We start from the raw sequence: 21,222 nt of genomic DNA, 5'->3' as shown, positions 1-21,222 counted from the left end.
GCAATTGAGAAGTAAAGTTCTCCTCCGACGAATAAAAACCAAACTCATAACTCAACGATGAGCTGTATGAGTTATACGACGACATAAACATTTTCAAAATTAAAAGACAGCGGCTACGTTGGCTAGGTCATGTTGTCGGAATGGACGAAAACACTCCAGCTCTGAAAGTATTCGACGCTGTACCCTCCGGGGGAAGCAAAGGAAGAGGAAGACCTCCACTCCCTTGGAAGGACCTGGCTTCGCTTGGAGTCTCCAACTGGCGCCACCTTGCGAAAAGACCGGCGCGCTGTTGTTAACTCGGCTATAACCGAACGATAAGCGGTCTTTACATCAGTAAAGAAGAAGAAGATATTCGAAACCAGAATACCGAAAATCGAAGATAAGAGAGACATACGATAACGGTTATCTAATGCTCATAAATAGCACTTTTCAGAAATTATATCTAAGGTTGTTAAGATTAGAGTGAAAGTTTTAATTTAAGAGTATTTTTTATTACACTGCAGTGTAGACACATATGTTGCCGATCTTCTTGGTTTTCCTTATAATTATAAAATAAAATAATCTTATAATCTGGTTATGCGAAAAAACACAATTCAATGGAATTGGAGCAACACAAGATTTTTTTGTATAAAGTATATGTATGTATATAAAAGCAGAGACGAGCTGATTTGCTGTCTGTGTGCATGGTATAAATGTTGACAAAAAAGCAAACGAAAATTGTAATTAAATTCCCCGGGTAAATGATACTTCAAAAATGTATTCTGTTAAGTTGGTAGGACTGTCCGTAATTACTATGCCAAATATGAACGCGATCTATCAATCATTTTGTTCACAGCAGCTGCTTGAGTTGGTATACCTAGGTAGTGCGTTGCGATTTTTACACTGGATAAAAATATCGAACAAATATTTGTCTCAAATTTTGTATTTCTGACCAAATTTCGTGTGCGGAATCGTTGCGAATGTTAGAAAAGGCTTACAGTGATCAGTTTTATCAAAGCCACTTACTAGTGGTACAAAGCCTTCTAAGGCGGTCGAGAGACCGTTGAAGACATGTCTCTTTCTGGACGACTTTCGACCTCTTCAACTGATAAAAATATTAAAAAAAATGAAGGATATGGTGCTTGCAAATCGTCAGGTAAGTGTTACAGAGAGTGACATCTCTCCTGAGTCCAATCGACTGATTTTGGTGACTATTAAGGGTATGAAACGCGTTATTGCTCGACTCGTTCCGATAAAGCTAAATTTTTTCAATTATTTGCAATTACAAGTGATGCGTTTATGGTACCAGGCATGTTAAAAAAGGGCAGAGAAACCAATCACTGAAAACCAATGTCTTTGGTTCTTAAGGTTACATCTTTATTTATAAATCTTTATGAAAAAATATTTCGAAAAATATTTAATACAAAAAAACTTTTTACAAACAAAAAACCTAAACTTAGAATTTATCCTTCAGTTCATATGAGTCTAATCTACTATACATATTTAGGAGGACCTAACCAATTACCATTAGTTTGTACTGACCGAACTGAACCATTGAAAGCGCGGAACATAAGGTTTTCCTTGACATTTTAACAGCTTGTACCCAATAAGGATTTATTGCATTTGAGATAGTTAGTAATACCTATCCGAATACCATTAAAAACGCGGAATGTGTTTTTTCAACCGAAATAGATGCATTTCAATTGAAATACGAATGGATCGAATCCAAGAAAGGAAAAGGAAATAAAAGAGCTACTTTATGCACAGTCAGTAAATTTAAAGTCAAAGACGTTAAGGCTGTTTTCACAGACTTCAGGTCAACATAACCGATAAGCACCGCATTGATATGCGGTCAAAGACTGAAACAACTGCAGAATTCCGCTTAACTATAAACTGCAAACAAATTTCTTTTTCAGTTGCAACAACCAGATGATTGAGTTCCGAGTTTAATACTCGTGCAGTGTACGGCTTTACTTAACATAGATAGTATATGTACACACAAGTATATGAACATACAATCATACAAATACATATCAAGCAATTAAAATAAATACTATCAAAGTTCAATCGCTTTACTCAGTTTCGGCTGTTTATCATTTTTCTATAACAAGGGAAGGCTAACACTGTCTCTCATGTAAACCCAATGGAAACTTTGTACATCGTATGTATGTTAACACGTTTATTTTATGTTAAGTTTGTCAATTCCAATTACATGTTCATGTCAACACCTAAACATTGCCGAGTCACTCAACATGGCATACCCCCCAGAGACCGCTGATCACCTTAGGCAAAAACAAACGACACGTCTGGTCTAAAGTTCACATAAATATCCAAATATGTGTGAGTGTGTAAAGCGCGTAGCAGAGACAGCACAGCCGACCGGAATGAGCAACACGTCACCTGTTTGTCGCGTGCACGCGGCTTAGTCAGCCAGACGGTGCAATAGTGCAGAGAAATGTTGAAAGTGGTGTTATGTATGCATTGATATATAAATAGCACTTAGCCGTCGAAGGGAATGACTTTGCGAAAAAGCTGCGAAATACGCAGACCATAGAAATGTGACACAAATAATTTCTTATATGGTATAAGTATGTATGTATATATTCCTAAATTTACATATGCATACTAACTAATTTGAAAAGTCATCTGCTTTACCTTTAAGGTTTCGAGAAATATAAAGCTTGATAGCAAATAAATGTAGAGCCAAGAGTTGACTTTGATTATCGCTGGGCAAAGATTCACAAATTTACCGGTAGGTGTGTATATGTATATTTATACTGTGTAAATATTTAACGACATGCATAAAAAATCAGCTGAAGATCAGCTAGTCGCGTGTTATTCGCAAGTCATGGTGATCTACACGCCTTCGTATGGAACTAAGTATATGAGTATGTATGGATTTATGAGGTCTGTTCGATAACTACTTAGCCTCACCAATCGTTAGCGCCACTAATACAAGAGAAATTTCAGCCAAATCGAACTTGTCGTTTTGTTTTGACCGGTGGGCGTGTCTGCAGATTATAGATAACTAAAAATGGAGTAATATCGGTTGGTGATCCGATTTTTGTTTCATTTGAAATCGAAATCAAATGTCACTTGTGTGTTGTATGACTCTTCGAAAGCTACTTTTTTTTAACGAATTTGAAATTTGTCGTTGGTCTGTTTTAATAACTCACTCGCTGGTGCTTCGTTAACGACTATAATGATGAATCTTTCCACTTAAGGAAGGAGTTACGAGTTTCTGACCGTCAACGAAACATGGATTTACTGATACATAACAGAGACCAAGGAACAATCACCTTAGTGGATTCGACCTGAACCTGTCGAGAAGCCGGAAAGTTGAAGGCCACACCGCGTGTACTGTAAGAAATATTTGTTGGCAAGTGAGACCACTTAAGGAAGGAGTTACGAGTTTCTGCGCTGTTTAGTGACCATCAACGAATCATAGGTCTATGGAATTCCCAAGATTTTAGTTCATTTATATACATATACCTTGAGAGAGGCAAAAGGGTCACAGAGCTCTTCTATGCCGAGTAATTGGGCTAACTCTAGGCTACAGATTTCTGTCCCAACCAGTTTATTCCCAGATTTGATTTCGATTTCTGCGACTGCAAAAAGTCGCTTGCCGAAGAGCGAACCACAATTGAGGAGGTTATCACAGCCACAAATGTTTACTTTGAAGGCCTCCTGAAATATTATATTTTCAGACGGGTTAAAGAAATTGAAGAAACCTGGGTCAAGTACATCGCGTCAAAATGAAGGAAGAAGCAAAAAATAAATCCTAATTTTTCATTTTTTTTTGTAAGCTAAATAGTTTTTGGACTATCCTCGTGAAAAAGATTATATGTATTTTTTTAAAAAATGGCAAGTCATATACATACATACATACATACATACATTTGTATATTTGTTTCTATACTACTATATACTATACATGTATGTACGTAGATATGTGTATCACAGGTGATATAAGTATGCTGAAGAATATATGAATGCATATAGTATATATTACTATACATAAGTATTTACATATCAACAAATATATCTGTCTAAAGTTCATTCAACACCTTCGCAATTTTATAGCGCTGAGCTGGCGGCCAGACATGGCTAGCACATGTGGGTGCCACTGCTTGAAGGGATGGGGAAGACAGCACATCTGCAGCGATGGACATATGTATGCATGATATACTTACATATGTACATATATATATATAATTATATCGCATGCTAGCAACGCATGGCTGGGCATTTCGCAAAACGGCGTGAAATACCTACATATGTACAAGTGTATGTATGTATGTATATGCATACAAAATAGCCGGCAATTTGGCGCGATGAATCAGTAACTTTGTGTCGTCAAACTAGAACGATTACCCAAGCACATACATACATACACCTAATGCATGCAAACTAGTTTCTATTTCTATGACATTTGTTGTATAGCTGTGCGCATTTGTTTTTGTATTGAATAATCTTGAACACGCCAATTTCCAGTTCAACATTTTTGTTTGTTTTTTTCACTTTAATCTGTTCGTTTTGGATTTTTCGAATGCGCCGATAAGAATTCAAAATCAAGCTGGGTTTTTCAACGCAACAATAACAATACTGTTTTGAATTCTTAGTAAAAAATAATTTGTTTTGTTTGCTTTTTGGGGGAAATAGCAGCTTCAAGCTTTTGTGTTTGCTTGTCGGCTGTGCGGGTTTGTTGTTGTGGTCCGCTTTTGGATAAAAGTTTTAACTGGAAATTCAACATTGTGACGCACTTTTCTGCGCTCAAGATAAGCTTGCTGTGCGTAGTGCGCACATACATACACACATATACATACATATTTACGAATGCACGAATGCACGGCGTGGTGTGAACAGCTTAAGTAAAGTACGACTTTAATGATAAGCAGGGAAAAAAGTAACACAATGCAAATATAATTTTAGTAAAAGAAGGGGAAATACAACATTAATTATAACTTTCAATTAGCGGTATTTGTTTTGCTAAAGTTTGGAGAGTGGCGTAACGAACAAACAACTGGTACAAAATAGGCTGACAGAAATGGGCATAGATGGTATAGAAAGATGTTAAGCTGGTTAAAATAAGTATTTGTTGTTGTTTTAAAAATGTATGTATATAGCGAGAAGAGAAGTAGAATTAGAAAGTATTATAGTTAGTACCATGTTCGGAAGTAGAATACGAATATGAGTACTCGTACGAATAAGAGGTTCCCCCTTTTTTTAAAGAATGAATGGGAAATGTTTCTTATAATTCGAAAGAACATTCTTTGATATGTATTTTTTGAAGATTATATCTTTCAAATGTTTGGCGCGGCTACGTCTCAGATGGTCCATCCGTTGAGTCCAATTTTCAATGACTCTTTCAAAACAAATTTCGCTGAGATTAAGAGCTTTAATTTCAGGCATCAAATAGTCGGTTATCATGGCGCAATAACGGTCGCCATTGTCGGTTACGTTCTCACCGGCATCATTTTTGGAGACATATGGACCGATAATTCCATCAGCCCCCAATCCACACCAAACCATTTTTTTTTTGGAGAAATGGCAGCTCTTGAACCTCTTCAGGTTGCTCTTTATCCCAAATGCGGCAATTTTACTTGTTTACATACCCATTGAGCCAGAAATGGACCTCATCGCTGAACAAAATTTGTCTCGAAAACGGCTTCTGGGACTTTTCAACAGCTCCATAGAGCAAAGCGATGTCGCGTGGGAAGTTCGAGCGGGTTCAGTTCTTGCACAAACTGTATTTTGTACGCTTTCAATTTAAGATCTCGCCGTAAAGTGCGCCAAGTAATTTTATACGTCAGTCCAAGTTTCGTAGTAAAGTTGGACGATTTGTAAAAGTTGTTTGGGCGACAATACTGAACAAAAATAACATGACAGATTGACACGACTCACGCATGATCTGTCAAAAACCGGCTATTGAAGTTAATGTGCTTCCACAAATGTGCGGGAATCAACTCGTCATTTGTTGCTTGAGTACTTGACGCTGTCACTTGGTTCCACAAATGTTTAATGGGATTTAGTTCCGGAGTTGGCGCTAGCCACTCCATAATAGTGATGTTGTTGATCCTAGACCACTTTTTCGCACACTTAACTGTGCATTTGGGATCGTTGCCGTACTGAAATGCCAACCTTAGAGGCATATGCAATGGAACATCCTAAGGCCGTTGTAAGAAAACGATACCCAAATCACCATATTTCATCGTCCTTTTCGTGAATCGTTGTAGGCTGCATTTTTTGATTTTCTTATTTGATGCAAAGTTCGATATCGAAATCATACTTTTACCGCCACGATATTTAACGGCCTTCAATTAACGAATAGAATTTTAACATAGAAACCACACTTATTTTTTGTAAGTAGAAAAATTTATATGCAAAAATATAACATTATTTTTATACATAATTTATTTACTATATAATTATGTATGTAGCACAATCGCTCCCCAGGGATTCCTTGCAAAACAACTAGTTCACAAGAAAATCCCCAATACTATCTTGGTATGCGTCTTAGTCAGTGTTAATCGTGTACTCTCTTTTTAAAGACGTGCCTTAAACATGTACTTTTTCTACGTTTTAAATCTGGAATGAAATACAAATGCGGCATTTGTAAAGCTAATTAAATGTTTATATACATAATTAAAATCAGTAGATAGTGAACGAAATGATTGTGCATCTTTTTAATTTGCACACTGGATTCACTAAACAGTTTACACGTTTTGGGTCTTTACCTGCATGATGTTTACGTACTCACATATCAGGTTTCAGACATACATACATTTTGTTTTTTACAAATATTTTTTACAAATCTTTTTTACAAATATGACATAGAAATGTAGAAAATGTATATGACAGAACATTAATCTCACTGTTCTAAATCTAGTTTACTCAGGCTAGTCTAATTACAACTTGAAATACAAATTACGAAATCCAAAATTTTTTGTTGTAAAGCAAATAATCCTTAAATATGAAACAACCAAATATTTTCAATAAAAAATCTAGCTCTGGCTTCTCATTTCAATATCTTCTCTGTCATTGATCAGCCCTTATTAGACGAAGAGTTAAAGTGCTGCAGAATCAGTCAATGAGTAAACGGTTTTTAAGTAAAATGAGACTTTTTCCCGACAACCGCAAAAGCAATGAGACAAAAAAACATATGCATACATATGTATATGTATATATACCACAAAATCTCTTGATCCATATAAGTAAATGATTTACCGGTTAATATGGTATGTTCTGTGAAAAAGTTTTCAAGTTCGATGATAAATCAAGTTAGGCCGAAATACCTACTCAGAAATAAAAAAGTAACTTGATTGAATATACCGGGTTTTCCGTCGTTTCGGTCATTTTTAATATGTCAGCGGTAAATACACAAAACTGTTGATTCTGGTGCGAAGAAAATCCGCAAATTATTCCTAAATAATCATTATATTCGCTTAAATCGACAGCTTGATGTTTTTTTCTTCTGTTGGCATCATCGGTCTGTATTTCTTTCGAAAAAAAGCTAGTGACACCGTTACTATCAATGGAGAGCGGTAAAGATGGATGATAACCAACTTTTTATGTTCGCAATTGGAAGAAGTTGATTTTGACAACATCTGGTTCCAAGAAGTTGGGGCTACGTACCACACAGCACGAACAACAATCGAATTATTGAGAGAAAAATGTGGAAATTCGATTATTTCAAGAAACTGTGACATTGAATGGCTTCCAAAAAGTTTTTTTTTTCAAATAGAAGAATAAAAATAATTATCATGACAGCCAAGTCTACTTAACCGAAACCCTACCGTAAATTCCATTCAAGTCAAGGTCAAGAGCTGTTAAGGCTTCACAAAATTATTTGAGGTATTTTTTCCGTGAGTACAATAGCAACAACAAACACTTAATCTGGTCGAATTTCAAAGCTTTTAGAACCAAATAAATGTTTTTGAAGCAAAATCGCCAAATTATTTCATTACATTGCTTGACGTGCTATACAATATGAAAATAAGAATGCTTCTTCCTTATAAAAAAAAAAACGATAACAAAGATATAGCACGTTTATATTGATCATGTGACACAGTATTTTTCGAAAAACGTGTTCTTATGGTTATTTGTTTAAGAGAAAATGATGTTATAATAGCTTTCAACCTGAAAATGCCAATTTTGACGTTGATTGCATACCAAAAAGCTTATTCATAAGCGGTTGCTATGCGATTCATAGTGGTATCGTGCAATATTTCAGCGAACCCGCCTTCACAAGCCCCTTTTACATATATACACAGATTAAGAAATATTGTTTTTTCCTTTATAAAAGTGAATAATAATATTGCAAATCAACGTAGAGATAAGATAAAAGTCAAACACGTGAGTATTGACCAATTGTTAGGGGGTTTATGGGTGAAAATATATGTGGCAGTCAAATATTAGTCAGTGAGGCGGGGGAAAAAAGAAAGCAAACATTTACAATTTCAGCCAGTTTTAACAACATTTCATCATTTTCAGATAATTTAGCTTTTGATAATGTGAAGGCATCGTACTTAGTATGCCATGTTTGGCCAAAGTGGGTGCACTCAATGTAGTGCGAAAAACTCAACAACCAAAAACCTACTTGAAAACAGTCAACGATGCAATGCAAAGCGCATAATCCAACAACCCAAAGCCCCAGCCCCAAATTGTGAAGTAAAAAATTAAATACATATTTTTTTTGTATAAAAATTTGTTTTATTTATTTATAATGCTTGATTTTGTCTCTTGCGATAAATTTGCTATACTTCATTTTCTTTTCTGGTTTTTTGTTTTTATTTTTTCTTTCATTTTTTTCAACTTAAAGTTAAATGCATTTGTTGCTTTGGACACATTAATACATTCTTTAACATATAACGGTATTATAACTATGCCAAATCATTTCTAGCATGCAACAAAAAGCTAACATAACAAATAATTAATAAACATTTTAAAGTGTTATGACTGCTAACCAATTATTTTAGTATAAAATACAATTTGTTACTAAGCAACTGCTAACTATTTAACAAATTTCACAAAGAATTTCTCGCGCCTTTCTTCTTAAACAACTGACTGCTGGAAATAATTTAAAACAATTACTCAGTTTCAGTTTCAGTATCAGCTTCAGCTGCACTAAGGTCAACATCTTTCATTTTATGAAACTTTTTAAACTTTTTAAGTACATATATGTACATACATATTTGTATATGCACTTTTTGCGCACAGTGTAAATTATGAGTTTGCATAACGCATTTTTGCTATTTCGCTCATATTTTGCTATCAATTAATAACCTATTCAGCGTTACAATGGATATATTTTGTTTTTTTGCTAATCTTACTTGAGCTAGACAGTTTGTTTTATTAAGACTATAAAATATAATTAGCAACAAAGCCGTTTAGTTGCCGCCATCACTGCTGTTGCTGGTGGTGTTGTTATTGTGACTGTTGATCTTAATCTGACTTCCTCAACGCACGCGCCGCACACGCACACGCACACGCACACATTGACTGAACGCCCGAGTCGGGCTTAGGTGCGTGCCGCGTACGAAATCCGGCGTTGCATTGTTGGCGGCGGCGTCGGCGGCGCGAAGGTCACTTGCTGCTGACGGCTGCGATTTATATGATGGCTATTGTTGTTGTTACTGCTGCTGCCAGCTGCTGGGGGCGTACAATGTGTGTGTGTGTGTGTCGTTTGTTTGTTGGTTTGTCGAAATTAATCGCCATTAATTTCTAATACTTTTATTATTTCGTTAATATGACTGGAATGCCACAGGCGGTTGCCAGACCTCGAATGCGTTGTTAGTGTATTTCGTTTATTATACAAAATTTGCATGCGATGACGTCGACAACGCATTCCTCGAACTGCAACTTCGTTTCGTCTGTCGCAACAATCCAGTTTTAAAAATTCGTTTTTGATTTCTTTGTTCACTCGGTTTCACCTTCTTTCTTCACTTGATTTTCGAACGTCGCAATGTCGGCGTTATGTTCCAGACATCAGACACGCTCGTTGTGTTTTTAAGCCAAAATTGAATTTTGTTTGTTTTCAAAATTTCACCATATGAGAAGTTATGCAATTAAATTGCTTCTCAGTTAAAATATATTCGACACTGTACGTCCACACATTCACACGACTGGCAATTCGACAATGGGATGTTGTGGTGCATCCCAGTATGCCTCGCAGTAATCGACTAATTGCTCCTCTTGCTTGTTGAGTTGTTCCTCGCCGGACTCATCGGCGCCGGTCCAAGACTTCTGCACCAGACAACAAGATTCGAGCACAGTTTTGCCAAGAATGCGGCTCAACTTGGTGGGGCAATCGACTTTGATCACATAAATGTCATTCTCGTAACAGAAGGCTTCCAGCAGCACCTCGTGCATGTGTGTGGCGGAGTCGCCGACTTGTGGCACGGCCATGAGACAGAAGAGTGAACCCTCCGGTGATTTGGAGAGCACTTGTATGGCGGCGCTAAGTCCCACAATGACACGCGACTCGGCTTGCGCCTTCAGCAAGGCGGACTTGACGGTGCGTCCGATTTTTGTGTAATCCATTTGTTTGGTGATTTGCTGCTTCTTTTCGCTGAGACTCTCAAGCTGCTGTTCGAGGTTGATGTTGCTCATGACTTGACTGTTGTTGAAATGCTGGATATGCGATTCGTCCACAACCATTTTGTATGAAGAGTAGATGTGTTGCTGTGCGTATGGCGGAATTTTCACGCTTTTGTTGGCGCTTCGGCTTGAAGTTGTGTCGCTCGCTGGCGACTTTACTTGCTTGCTGTGGTTGCTTAAGATTGGCGTTTTATAGACGCACGCGATTTGCTTTGACTTTGACAATGTTTGCACTTTGGAGGACACTTGTTGCTTTTGAGTTCTTGCTTTGTTTTTGTTGTTAGTGTTCTTAAGCACTTGCTTTGTTTTTGTTGTTTTTAGCTTTGCTTTATCTGGTATTAGTTCTTTTAATTGACCCTCTTTTTGTATTTGTTGGGGTGTGTTATCACTTTTGATATGCTTTTTTTTTTTGCTTTTTCACCGCAAATTTCACTTTGTAAAAATGTCTGTGTGTGTTTTGTTTTTGCTTTAACACGATTTGTTATGAAATTCTGTTTTGCTTTGCTTTCACTTGGCTAGTAGACGCGTATGCAATTTATTCCGTTCAAGCGCTCTTTTGACTTGCTTCAATTTTGATTTGTAATTTCACAATGAATGCTCTGAAACGCCAGTGCGGTCGCTTTTATACTAGCGCTCTCAGCATTGACGGCGTTTCCATTGAATTTCATCAGAAACGGCACGATAAAGCTTCGCAATGCGCTCGCCACCTATAAGGTCGTAGGCGCGCTCTCTCTCTCTCTCCTTCAGCACAGCTAGTTGATAAGCGCCGTTGGGGAGCCACATTAGGCTCCAAGCTGACGGTGCTTTTTGGCGCTCGCTCACTCGCTCTCACCCGCATTGAGGCATTGCGCAGCACCTAGAAATCGCTTGGGGTTTTACGTTCATTATTTACTCCCAATTTGATTTTATTTTTGCACTTTTTTCTCTTTTATTTTACGCCCCTCTCTTTCTTTTGTCACCAGCCAAATCAAATGTAGTTTCCGAGAATTTATCGAAAATCGTAAAAAAAATATATACAAGCGTTGCGCATATCAGTTAATTATGCGCGAAATTTTGTTGGTCACGCGTAAAAACCTGCTCCACTTCTTGACTTCTTTTCGGCTCTTGGCTTTGACTTTTGATTTCTCTACGGAAGCTGGGGCGCTCGCGTCAAACTTCAGCTGCCGCTGCTCAAGCTTCATTGTGGTTCCCATCTGCATGTGATTCTCCAGCTCACTGGCTTGTGATCTGTTGGTTCATGTGAAAAGTTTTGCCGCCGCATCCCAACCCGCAGCAGCTCAAGCGCTTTCAGATGAAACTTCGCTTTATTCATTCAGTGTTTTTGGGGTTTTCCGCTTGTTACCTGTTTGGAGTTTACGTTACAACTAAAAAGCACCTTACGTTAACGAGGTTTTAATTAGAATTTGTGTCTCTTAAATATCGTTTAGCATTCGCTCAATTTGATAAGATTATTTAACTCTTTTTTTCAAATGTTAGTAACTCTCTTCCGAATCTCTCCATATAGTTTTTCAATAGCGTTATTATCTAGTTATATGGAGCGCCATATGATTGTTAGGTAAGAGTTTAAGTACCTTTACAGTTATGAATTGGTAAGATAATTAAAAAGAAGCGTAGAATTTTTTTTCAAAAAAGGGGATGTGGTTTATAATAAATAGTATTAGCTGGTTAGGGGTTATTCACATTTAGAAGGCCGAAAAAGCGAATCTTCCAGATTTTTTTTCTGAGAAAACTTTTAAATTTTTTAATCCAAAATTTTTTACACAATTATGGTATCTTTCAACTGTAATTTAAGACTTCGTATTAGTAGAAATATTTATCTGGAAAGGAACTACAGCTGATCTTAGGGAGCTCTTCTCAACAAAGAAGTTTTGCGGTGACCACTATATCTCTGAACTGGATCCTATGAAATTAAAAACCAAACGGATTTCGTTCAAGTAGTGTTAAATATAATAATTAATCGAAGTAATAAGCAAAATAAAATTTTTTGACAAAAAAAAATCGATTCTGATCAAAATTTCGGCCTTAAATTGTTTATAAAAATATTTATCTTCGATTAATTAGTAAAAAATATATTTAAGAAGCTCGTGTTAAAATTTGAGTCTAATCGGTTTAGCCGTTTTCGAGTAATGTTGGTCACCGATTTTGAAAACATCATTTTGAAAAAAAAAAACGCGTTTAAAGTTTGGAATGCACTTCTAAGTACTCTGAATCCCATAAGGCAGCCTTTTAAGCTGTCGGACCACTGCAGTATATTTCCAACAGAGCTTATAACCCCGCTTCGCATATCGGCCGGATTTGTCTTGGAGAGCATGGCAGCAGTAGAAAGCATCGCCAGAATCTTCACTCCTAGTGGATGTCAGAACACAGAGGCATTGTGGACAATGAGATAGTGGACGAAATTGCGTAGGGTGCTGCATGGTTGCCACTCGAAAACGTGATCAACATTAGTACAACCATGCATTCTCTTTACGACTATCTGGATAGGAGCACGACAAAGAAGATCAAAACATGATGGAACAATCTACCTGGATGCAAACCAATGTACAATGTTCAAACAATATTTAATATTTTCCGTCAGCTTTAACGGATATGAAACTTGTTCCCTTTGGTATAGATATTGGTTTGGATAAGATTAAGTGATTCTCAGTTAAAGACTTTTAGAGCTAGAGGTCTTGAAGATGACATAAAACGGTGTTTTGATTATGAATAACCGGTATAGAAAGCTGGTTTTGTTCGTGGACAGATGAAGTATCGTCATAGTCGCCTATTTGGTCTTATACTCGCAATAGTGGCCTGTGAGGCAAGACGCTAGTGTTCGTTGACTGTTTATTTGATGACTGGAGATGGTTCATGGCCAATTGAAAAAATCGTAACTGGAGGGCAAAGGCTTTTCGTAATCAAAAACCCACATACATATACTCATAGACACCGAATGATTTACTTCTGAACATATTCTAAAGTTCTTAAAGTAACCAGGATCGACTGTGTGAGTTGTATTGCTGGTTGAAGAAATTCGAGGTAAGATGATATGGAAAGTTTCTACATATAGAAGTTCAGGTTATGTTTACATGGAGCTTAAGGCATTAGATACTTTATTTATATGTAGTTATGTATATAGTGGAAATCTTATAAAATGTTCATATACAAATATGCTGTTTTTTATAAAGATATAAATAGCTTTTCCTCAAATGTATAATAAAAGGAAACTTCAAGTTAATTTCCAATTCACTAAAAGTAATTTGTGTCTAAAAATAAAGTGTTCCTTCAACTTTCCAAGAAGTGATATCAAGTTCATAAAAAAGTCTGTGGAAAGAAGACAATTCATGCATTCTCGCGAAACAGAAATCATTTTGGCCGCTGGCATGATCCACAGGTTACTTGGAAAAACAACAAAGATCGAGAAGGAACCTGTATCGTGGAAATTTTAAATGGAAAATATGACAAAATTTATGGCCTTAAGCACACACACACACACTCAAGAGTTCAAACAAATTGTGCGTATTCCTCAGTTAATTAGCCTATATTCAACCGGCAGAGGTGAGTAATTTTCACAATTTCTTTTTTTCTTATACTGGCGTTTTTCTGCTTAAAAGACAGAATTTGTATGTATGTGCGTTGCATACGATTTTCCGGACATCAGATGTGAGCAATAGCACGTTTATTGACCAGGCCCGCTCGCTTTGGTTCGCCTGGTTGGCGCGATGCCAACAGGGCGGACGTCCATTGGTAGCACTTCGGTGATTGTTGGCTGGCACTAATGGGTGTCAATGGTTTATGGGCTGTAAAACTTATTCTTCGTAATTTTCATGTCATTAACAGTGCACTCGTTTATTTGTATTTTTGCTAAGGAACCAAAGGTGGTTTTTGATTTTCCTTTCGAATATGTATGAACACGGTGTTTTCTTGCGTAGCGACAAAAGTCTACCAGGAAATCGGCAAGTGTGTGAAGTGAAAAGGAAAATTGTCAACTTTTACTTTCTGCTCATTTGTTTCGCTATAATTTTATTTTGAGTTTAGATGTTCAGAAAATCTTGGCACAACAAATCTTTTAAGATTTCATTGAAAAAGTGTGAATGGTCTTTCACCAGATTTGAGTGTTTGATAGAAATTTAAAAATAGTCAACACGCTGGGGGGTGTCTCACAACGTTTTTGGAAGAAATATAAGTCGGTATATATACATTCATATATACTTGTAGATATAATAGTCACTTAATTTTGAGTTAAATTATGAGCTAATGAAAAGAAATATAGAGGAAGAAATAAAATAAAATCTTAAACAATAAATATAAATTATTGTATGACGAATTTATCTAGCGATTATACCGAATTTCGGCAGCAGCCAACTTTTTGTCAAAGTCTGCTGGCTTAACTGGGTAATGAGGCGAAAATTTTATACACACATACAAACAAATGCATTTATGTGTGTTTGTATGTGTATAAAAATTTTCGCCTCATTAACGAGTTAGGCCAGCTCAACAAAGGCCTGACTATAATATTGGGTTGTCAAAAAAGTCTTGCGGTATTTTTATTGAATCAATTCATGTGGCACCCATACATCGAGCTTCTTAGTGACTCAAAGCTTCTTCAAATGGTTTATAACGGTTTGATGACTACTATGCCGGTCTCTTTCGACCAATTCAGCGATTTTATCGCAATTTTCGACGACAGGCCTTCCGGAGCGTGGCGCATCTTCGACCACCTCTACACCAGAACGAAAACGTTGAAACCATCGTTGTACGGTGGAAATGGAAACTGTATCGGGTCCATAAACTGCACAAATTTTATTGGCGGCTTGAGATGCATTTTTGCCTTTATCGTAGTAGCACTGTAAAATATGCCGTATTTTCTCTTTATTTTGCTTCATGTTTGCGACGCTATAACTCACGAACAACTTAAAAGAAACGTCAATCAATCAAACACGTGTTAGCGCGTGAAATGAGCTTTCCAAAAAGGTATATCATGACCCGATGCGACGAATAAAACTAGAACTACGCGCTTTCAGCGCCAACTAGCAAAAATACCGCAAGACTTTTTTGACAAACCAATATAAATTTCGGGTGCCAAAAAATTCAGAATGTTGGGAAAGACCTTCAATGGTAATTGTTAGTCACGAGCAAATATTTTTGATTAATAAAAGTTGTACTCAGAGGATCGGGAACGCGTTAACGACGACTCAGGTCCACGACACGTCTATAAAATAAAGTAATTGGTGCTTGAGAGTTGACGATTAACATCAGGTGTTACTGAAATCGCTGGAATATCGGACGGATCAGTGGAAACCATTTTGAGAGGTCATTTTAAGAAAGGCGAAAGCAGAATTAGTTCTAAAATCACTAATCAAAAAACAGTGTGGCATTAACGTCTGTGAAACATTGCTTGCCGACTACCAGGATGCCATGAATCGTATTATTACAGGCGATGAGTGTTGGATCTAAGCTTACGACCAGGAAACATACGATCAATCGGCCGAATATTGTGGCAAAGGTGACCCGAAGCCGAAAAAACCACATCAAAGCATACAAAAAATCGCGGTTATGTTTACACTTTTCTTCGATTATCGGGGTATGGTGCACTTTGAATTCCATTTTTCTCTTAATTAAATATTGGGAAAATAGCCCTTAGTCGAAAAACCCACTATTTACGACGCAACATTTTGCGAGAGTACAAAATGTAATTACAATGCTGCCAATTCAAATGCAATTTCTAGCAACGCAATTGCACATTGAAAATAAACACATTCCAACCACCGACGCTCAATATATGTATGTATGTATTTAACATTTCAATAACCCAAATTGATTAGCAAATTTTCTAGAAGAAAGACAAATGGGCCACGTGCATTTGCTAGGCACCATAAAAATTGCTGTCGCGCAGAGTTCATTACCAGAAGTTATCGTCGGACATTTGTAGCTCATTTTCCGCGAGCTATCGCTGACTTATGAGAAACGTGTACAATTTTCAAGATAAAATGCATAGTAAACAAACAGGCACACTTACACAAAATAAGAAGAGGTATTGGTGCTTCACACTACCATTATTTGATATATTTAGATATATACATATGCATATAAACAGAATTTACATATTAACAGCCATTCATTCACCTCTGCGCATTTGAAATTTTTCGTGCACTCCCCATTTATTTACTTCGATTTGCAAGGTGTGTTGGTATGCATGTATGTGTTGGTAATGCATGAAGTCGCACCTCAAGTAGCCGGCATTTTTAGGCATCGCGGCCTCGCATTGACACTGTTGATAAACAAACCGCAGCAAGATCGACGGCCTTTTTTGCTTTCTAAGGCGAAAGACAATTTCGGCAGGGGAGCACTTACATACGAGTATGTACATATGTTTATGTGGTGTCAAAAGCAGGGCAAAGAACTCGTAAACAAAATTTTACTATCAGTGTTGCATACCGACATACCGATCTACATATTAACACATACGTTGGTCGCGTGCAAAAACAATAACAATTTTAAGCAGCGCAATAATAATAAAAATAATAGGGGGAAAAATACTTTCAACTACTTGCTTGTTGTTGAACCCATGTTTAGTCGGAAATGTGGCAATGAATTGCGGTCAGAGGCACCGCTTTGGCAATTTCACACCTCAAACGGCTAATCAGTGCAAGATCATCACAAAGAATGGTATTTGTTCTACTCGACATTGCAGGTAATTCAACTTTTCGTCTGCAATTCCAGGCCGCGGATAAAAAATTTACAAAAGCAGAAGAAAAAAAAAAAACACTAAAGAGGAAAAAATATTTAGCCGAAGCCCTTCACAAATACAAAATATTCCTTACAATAACTTGATATCGAACATTCAGTCTGGATGATAGCTATTAGGAGCGCAACTAGATGGTTCACCCGTTGAGTCCAATTTTCGAAGATTTCAATTTCAGGCTTCAAATAGTCGGTTATTATGGCGCGACACTCTTGAATCTCTTCAGGTTCCTCTTGGTCCCAAATGCTTGTTTACATAACTATTGAGCCAAAAATGGGCTTCATCGCTGAACAAAATTTTGCTCGTAACGTTAGATCTTTTTGGAACTTTTCAAGAGCCCATACAGCAAAGCGATGACGCCAGAGAAGGTCGAGCGGCTTCAGTTCTTGTACAAGCTGTATGTTGTACGCTTTCAATTTACGACCTCGACGTAAAATGCCCCATACGTCAGTCCGAGTTTCTGCGAACGGCGCCGAATAGACTCTTCACTTTCTTCGTGTACAGTCTCAGCTATGTCTGCTATATTTTTTTCACTGTTTGCTGGACGTAGTCTATTCGGTTGAATATTATCCAATGTTGAACGCTGGGTCTCAAGGTGGGTGATGGTGTTGCGAATAGTACGCTCAGTGCGCCGATTATGTTGATCATAAGTTGAGCGATTGGTTTCATCGCTTCAAATGCGATTATTTCGATATTGACGATCATTCGCGTCAAGGAAAGGCAAAAACCTTCGAATACGCTGCTCGATGAGGATCCGTGTTAAGCGCAAGAGGAGCTTGCTTCAACTTTGGAGTCACCAGATAAGCCATTTAAAAGCGACTATATGCGCTGAAAACGATTCAGAAACAGAAAACATAACGGGTGATTTTTTTGAGGTTAGGATTTTCATGCATTAGTATTTGACAGATCACGTGGGATTTCAGACATGGTGTCAAAGAGAAAGATGCTCAGTATGCTTTGACATTTCATCATGAATAGACTTACTAACGAGCAACGCTTGCAAATCATTGAATTTTATTACCAAAATCAGTGTTCGGTTCGAAATGTGTTTCGCGCGCGTGTTTTGTTCAGCGATGAGGCTCATTTCTGGTTGAATGGCTACGTAAATAAGCAAAATTGCCGCATTTGGGGTGAAGAGCAACCAGAAGCCGTTCAAGAACTGCCCATGCATCCCGAAAAATGCACTGTTTGGTGTGGTTTGTACGCTGGTGGAATCATTGGACCGTATTTTTTCAAAGATGCTGTTGGACGCAACGTTACGGTGAATGGCGATCGCTATCGTTCGATGCTAACAAACTTTTTGTTGCCAAAAATGGAAGAACTGAACTTGGTTGACATGTGGTTTCAACAAGATGGCGCTACATGCCACACAGCTCGCGATTCTATGGCCATTTTGAGGGAAAACTTCGGACAACAATTCATCTCAAGAAATGGACCCGTAAGTTGGCCACCAAGATCATGCGATTTAACGCCTTTAGACTATTTTTTGTGGGGCTACGTCAAGTCTAAAGTCTACAGAAATAAGCCAGCAACTATTCCAGCTTTGGAAGACAACATTTCCGAAGAAATTCGGGCTATTCCGGCCGAAATGCTCGAAAAAGTTGCCCAAAATTGGACTTTCCGAATGGACCACCTAAGACGCAGCCGCGGTCAACATTTAAATGAAATTATCTTCAAAAAGTAAATGTCATGAACCAATCTAACGTTTCAAATAAAGAACCGATGAGATTTTGCAAATTTTATGCGTTTTTTTTTAAAAAAAAAGTTATCAAGCTCTTAAAAAATCACCCTTTATAACCTCAATATTAGGAAAGGCGCGAACGCGATTTTGTTTCATGACATCGCTCGTCCTCACGTTGCCAAACCCGTTAAAACCTTCTTGGAAACACTTAAATGGGAAGTATAGTAAGCTATATTCTCAGATATTTCGTTCCATGGCACATGAGGTGGCTCAGAAACAGTTCCATTTACACGACGACATCGAAAAATTTCCTGAATGTTGGATAGCATCACAAAATGAACAGTTTTACCGTAAGATGGGAACATTTTTTCCGTACAGAAATTTTTTTTCGAAAATAACACCATAGACAATAACTCGTGCCAAATTTCTTGAAGATATCTCGTCAAATGAAAAAGTTCTCCATACAAGTACTTGTTTCTTGGGGAGACAATGATAAATTTCAAAACTACAAAATCTGAGGGACTAGTTCGCGTATATAACGACGGACGGCCCGACAAACGGACATGGCTTAATCGGCTCAGTATACAACGTTGATCATTTACATATAGTACATATATACTCTAGAAGATCTCCGGCGTTTCCTTCTGGGTGTTATAAATTTCGTGGCAAACGGATTATTCCCTACCCAAGGTAGGAAAAACCGCCAAAATCAAAATAAATCTCTAATTTTATTCAATAAAAATTGTAATTTAACCACTTTTCGCAAATGTCGATCATAATGCTCGCCATAATTCTCACCCTCGGTGCTCATTTCCGCCAGTTCAACTTGGTTCATTTCATTTTAGCTCAATTCGCATGAAGTCGCCGCTCATTATTTGCACACACGCCGCCGCCTGGTGAATATTTGCGGGTCGTTCAACTAAGCCAAACAGTGCTTTGTTTGTACAGTTGCAGTTTTGTTTAATACAAATGTGTGCTGTAAAGATCGAAAGAGTTAAAAGACCTCCTATTAACATCTCGCCAAATTGTGCACAATGGTTTAGTTAAGCGCATGGAATACTTTTATCAGCAATTTGAGGATTCAGCGTTCGTGCTAACAAGATTTGACAGTCACAGTTAACTGTTGTACGCAGTCAGCCTCAAAGAGTAGGTGAAAAATGAGATGTACAGTGTGTTTGCAGCATGAACATTTTTGAGGCGTAGTGGCATCTGAAGACGCCATTAGGCATACATTCAAGAGTAGGTCATCTGATAGAACTTATATATTTTAGAAATGGGGATACCCCAGCTTATTTATTACTATTTACTTAGTTACTAAGGCATACTTGCTTGGGAATGTATTCAATTTTGCTAATATTAAAATTCAGTTTTCATTCTACAAATTTTTCAATGTATCGATATTCGATAACGCATTTCATTCGATAGGTAGAAATTCAACTAAAGTAGAAAAATGGACTAATCGAAAATTATTACTCATACGACCTGTTGTACTCTTGAAATTTTAATTTTACCTACGATGTACCGGTATGAAGGGAGCGTTAAGATACATACATATGTGTTGGTATGGAACGAGCCTAAATTTTTTTGCTGTTTGGTTTGGTCAGCGAAGAGGAAAATCAGTTGGCGCGCTGTTGTAAACTCCACTATAAACTATTACAAAAACAGTTCGGTTTCGAAAACTGATCTTCATAAATGTATAGTATTTGTTCGAGTGATCTAAAAAGAAGATATATCTTCATTCCGATTTCACCTCTACGGCTTCCTAATTTTTCAATTTGCCCACAAAAAAATACTAGAATTTTAGTTACCATAACCTTATTTTTGTAAGAAGGGTAAAAATAAATGAGAAATAATTTTTTTACGAAATTACTAAAGGTAAATTCTAACTACCCTGAACAACTTTTAAAACTTCAGTTAAGGTCTTTAAGCCTTAAGAGTTACAGAAAATCAAGTCGAAGTCATAAATAATTGCAAATATTGCTCTGAACGACTTGTTCAGGGGATATGCATAAGTCTACATAAGTTAATAATTGCATATACATATATTTAAATTTTCATAAACAATATACTATAATAAATGCAAAGCTTTTTAAATTCTCATAAGTCAATCACTTCTTTCAGCGAATAATGACACTTTTCACACATCACATCTACTTGTACATATATATGCATGCATACATATGTACATATCCTGTAATTGACACTATATAAACGTCTATGTATGTGCATATACAGAGCA

The 21,222-nt window shown here is 37.1% G+C and overlaps 3 protein-coding genes across 5 annotated transcripts in view; all 3 read right to left on the bottom strand.

Annotated features, from left to right (window-relative positions):
- The window catches only part of LOC105233676 (odorant receptor 43a), an 83,981-nt gene that overhangs the window by 24,243 nt on the left and 38,516 nt on the right, over positions 1-21,222 (bottom strand). The gene's annotated exons all lie outside the window — the stretch shown is intronic.
- LOC125777066 (electron transfer flavoprotein beta subunit lysine methyltransferase-like) overlaps positions 1-21,222 on the bottom strand; it is a 93,927-nt gene that overhangs the window by 58,924 nt on the left and 13,781 nt on the right. The gene's annotated exons all lie outside the window — the stretch shown is intronic.
- On the bottom strand, positions 8,666-11,944 carry LOC105233659 (growth arrest and DNA damage-inducible protein GADD45 alpha). The gene has a single exon (XM_011215793.4). The coding sequence runs from the start codon at positions 10,636-10,638 to the stop codon at positions 10,096-10,098; it is 543 nt and encodes a 180-aa protein (XP_011214095.1). The 5' UTR covers positions 10,639-11,944; the 3' UTR covers positions 8,666-10,095.

This window comes from Bactrocera dorsalis, chromosome 3 (assembly GCF_023373825.1).
Source record: "Bactrocera dorsalis isolate Fly_Bdor chromosome 3, ASM2337382v1, whole genome shotgun sequence".
Classification (NCBI taxonomy): Eukaryota; Metazoa; Arthropoda; class Insecta; order Diptera; family Tephritidae; genus Bactrocera; species Bactrocera dorsalis.
Note: the sequence above shows the minus strand (reverse complement) of the source record. Positions and strands in the feature narration are given on the sequence as shown.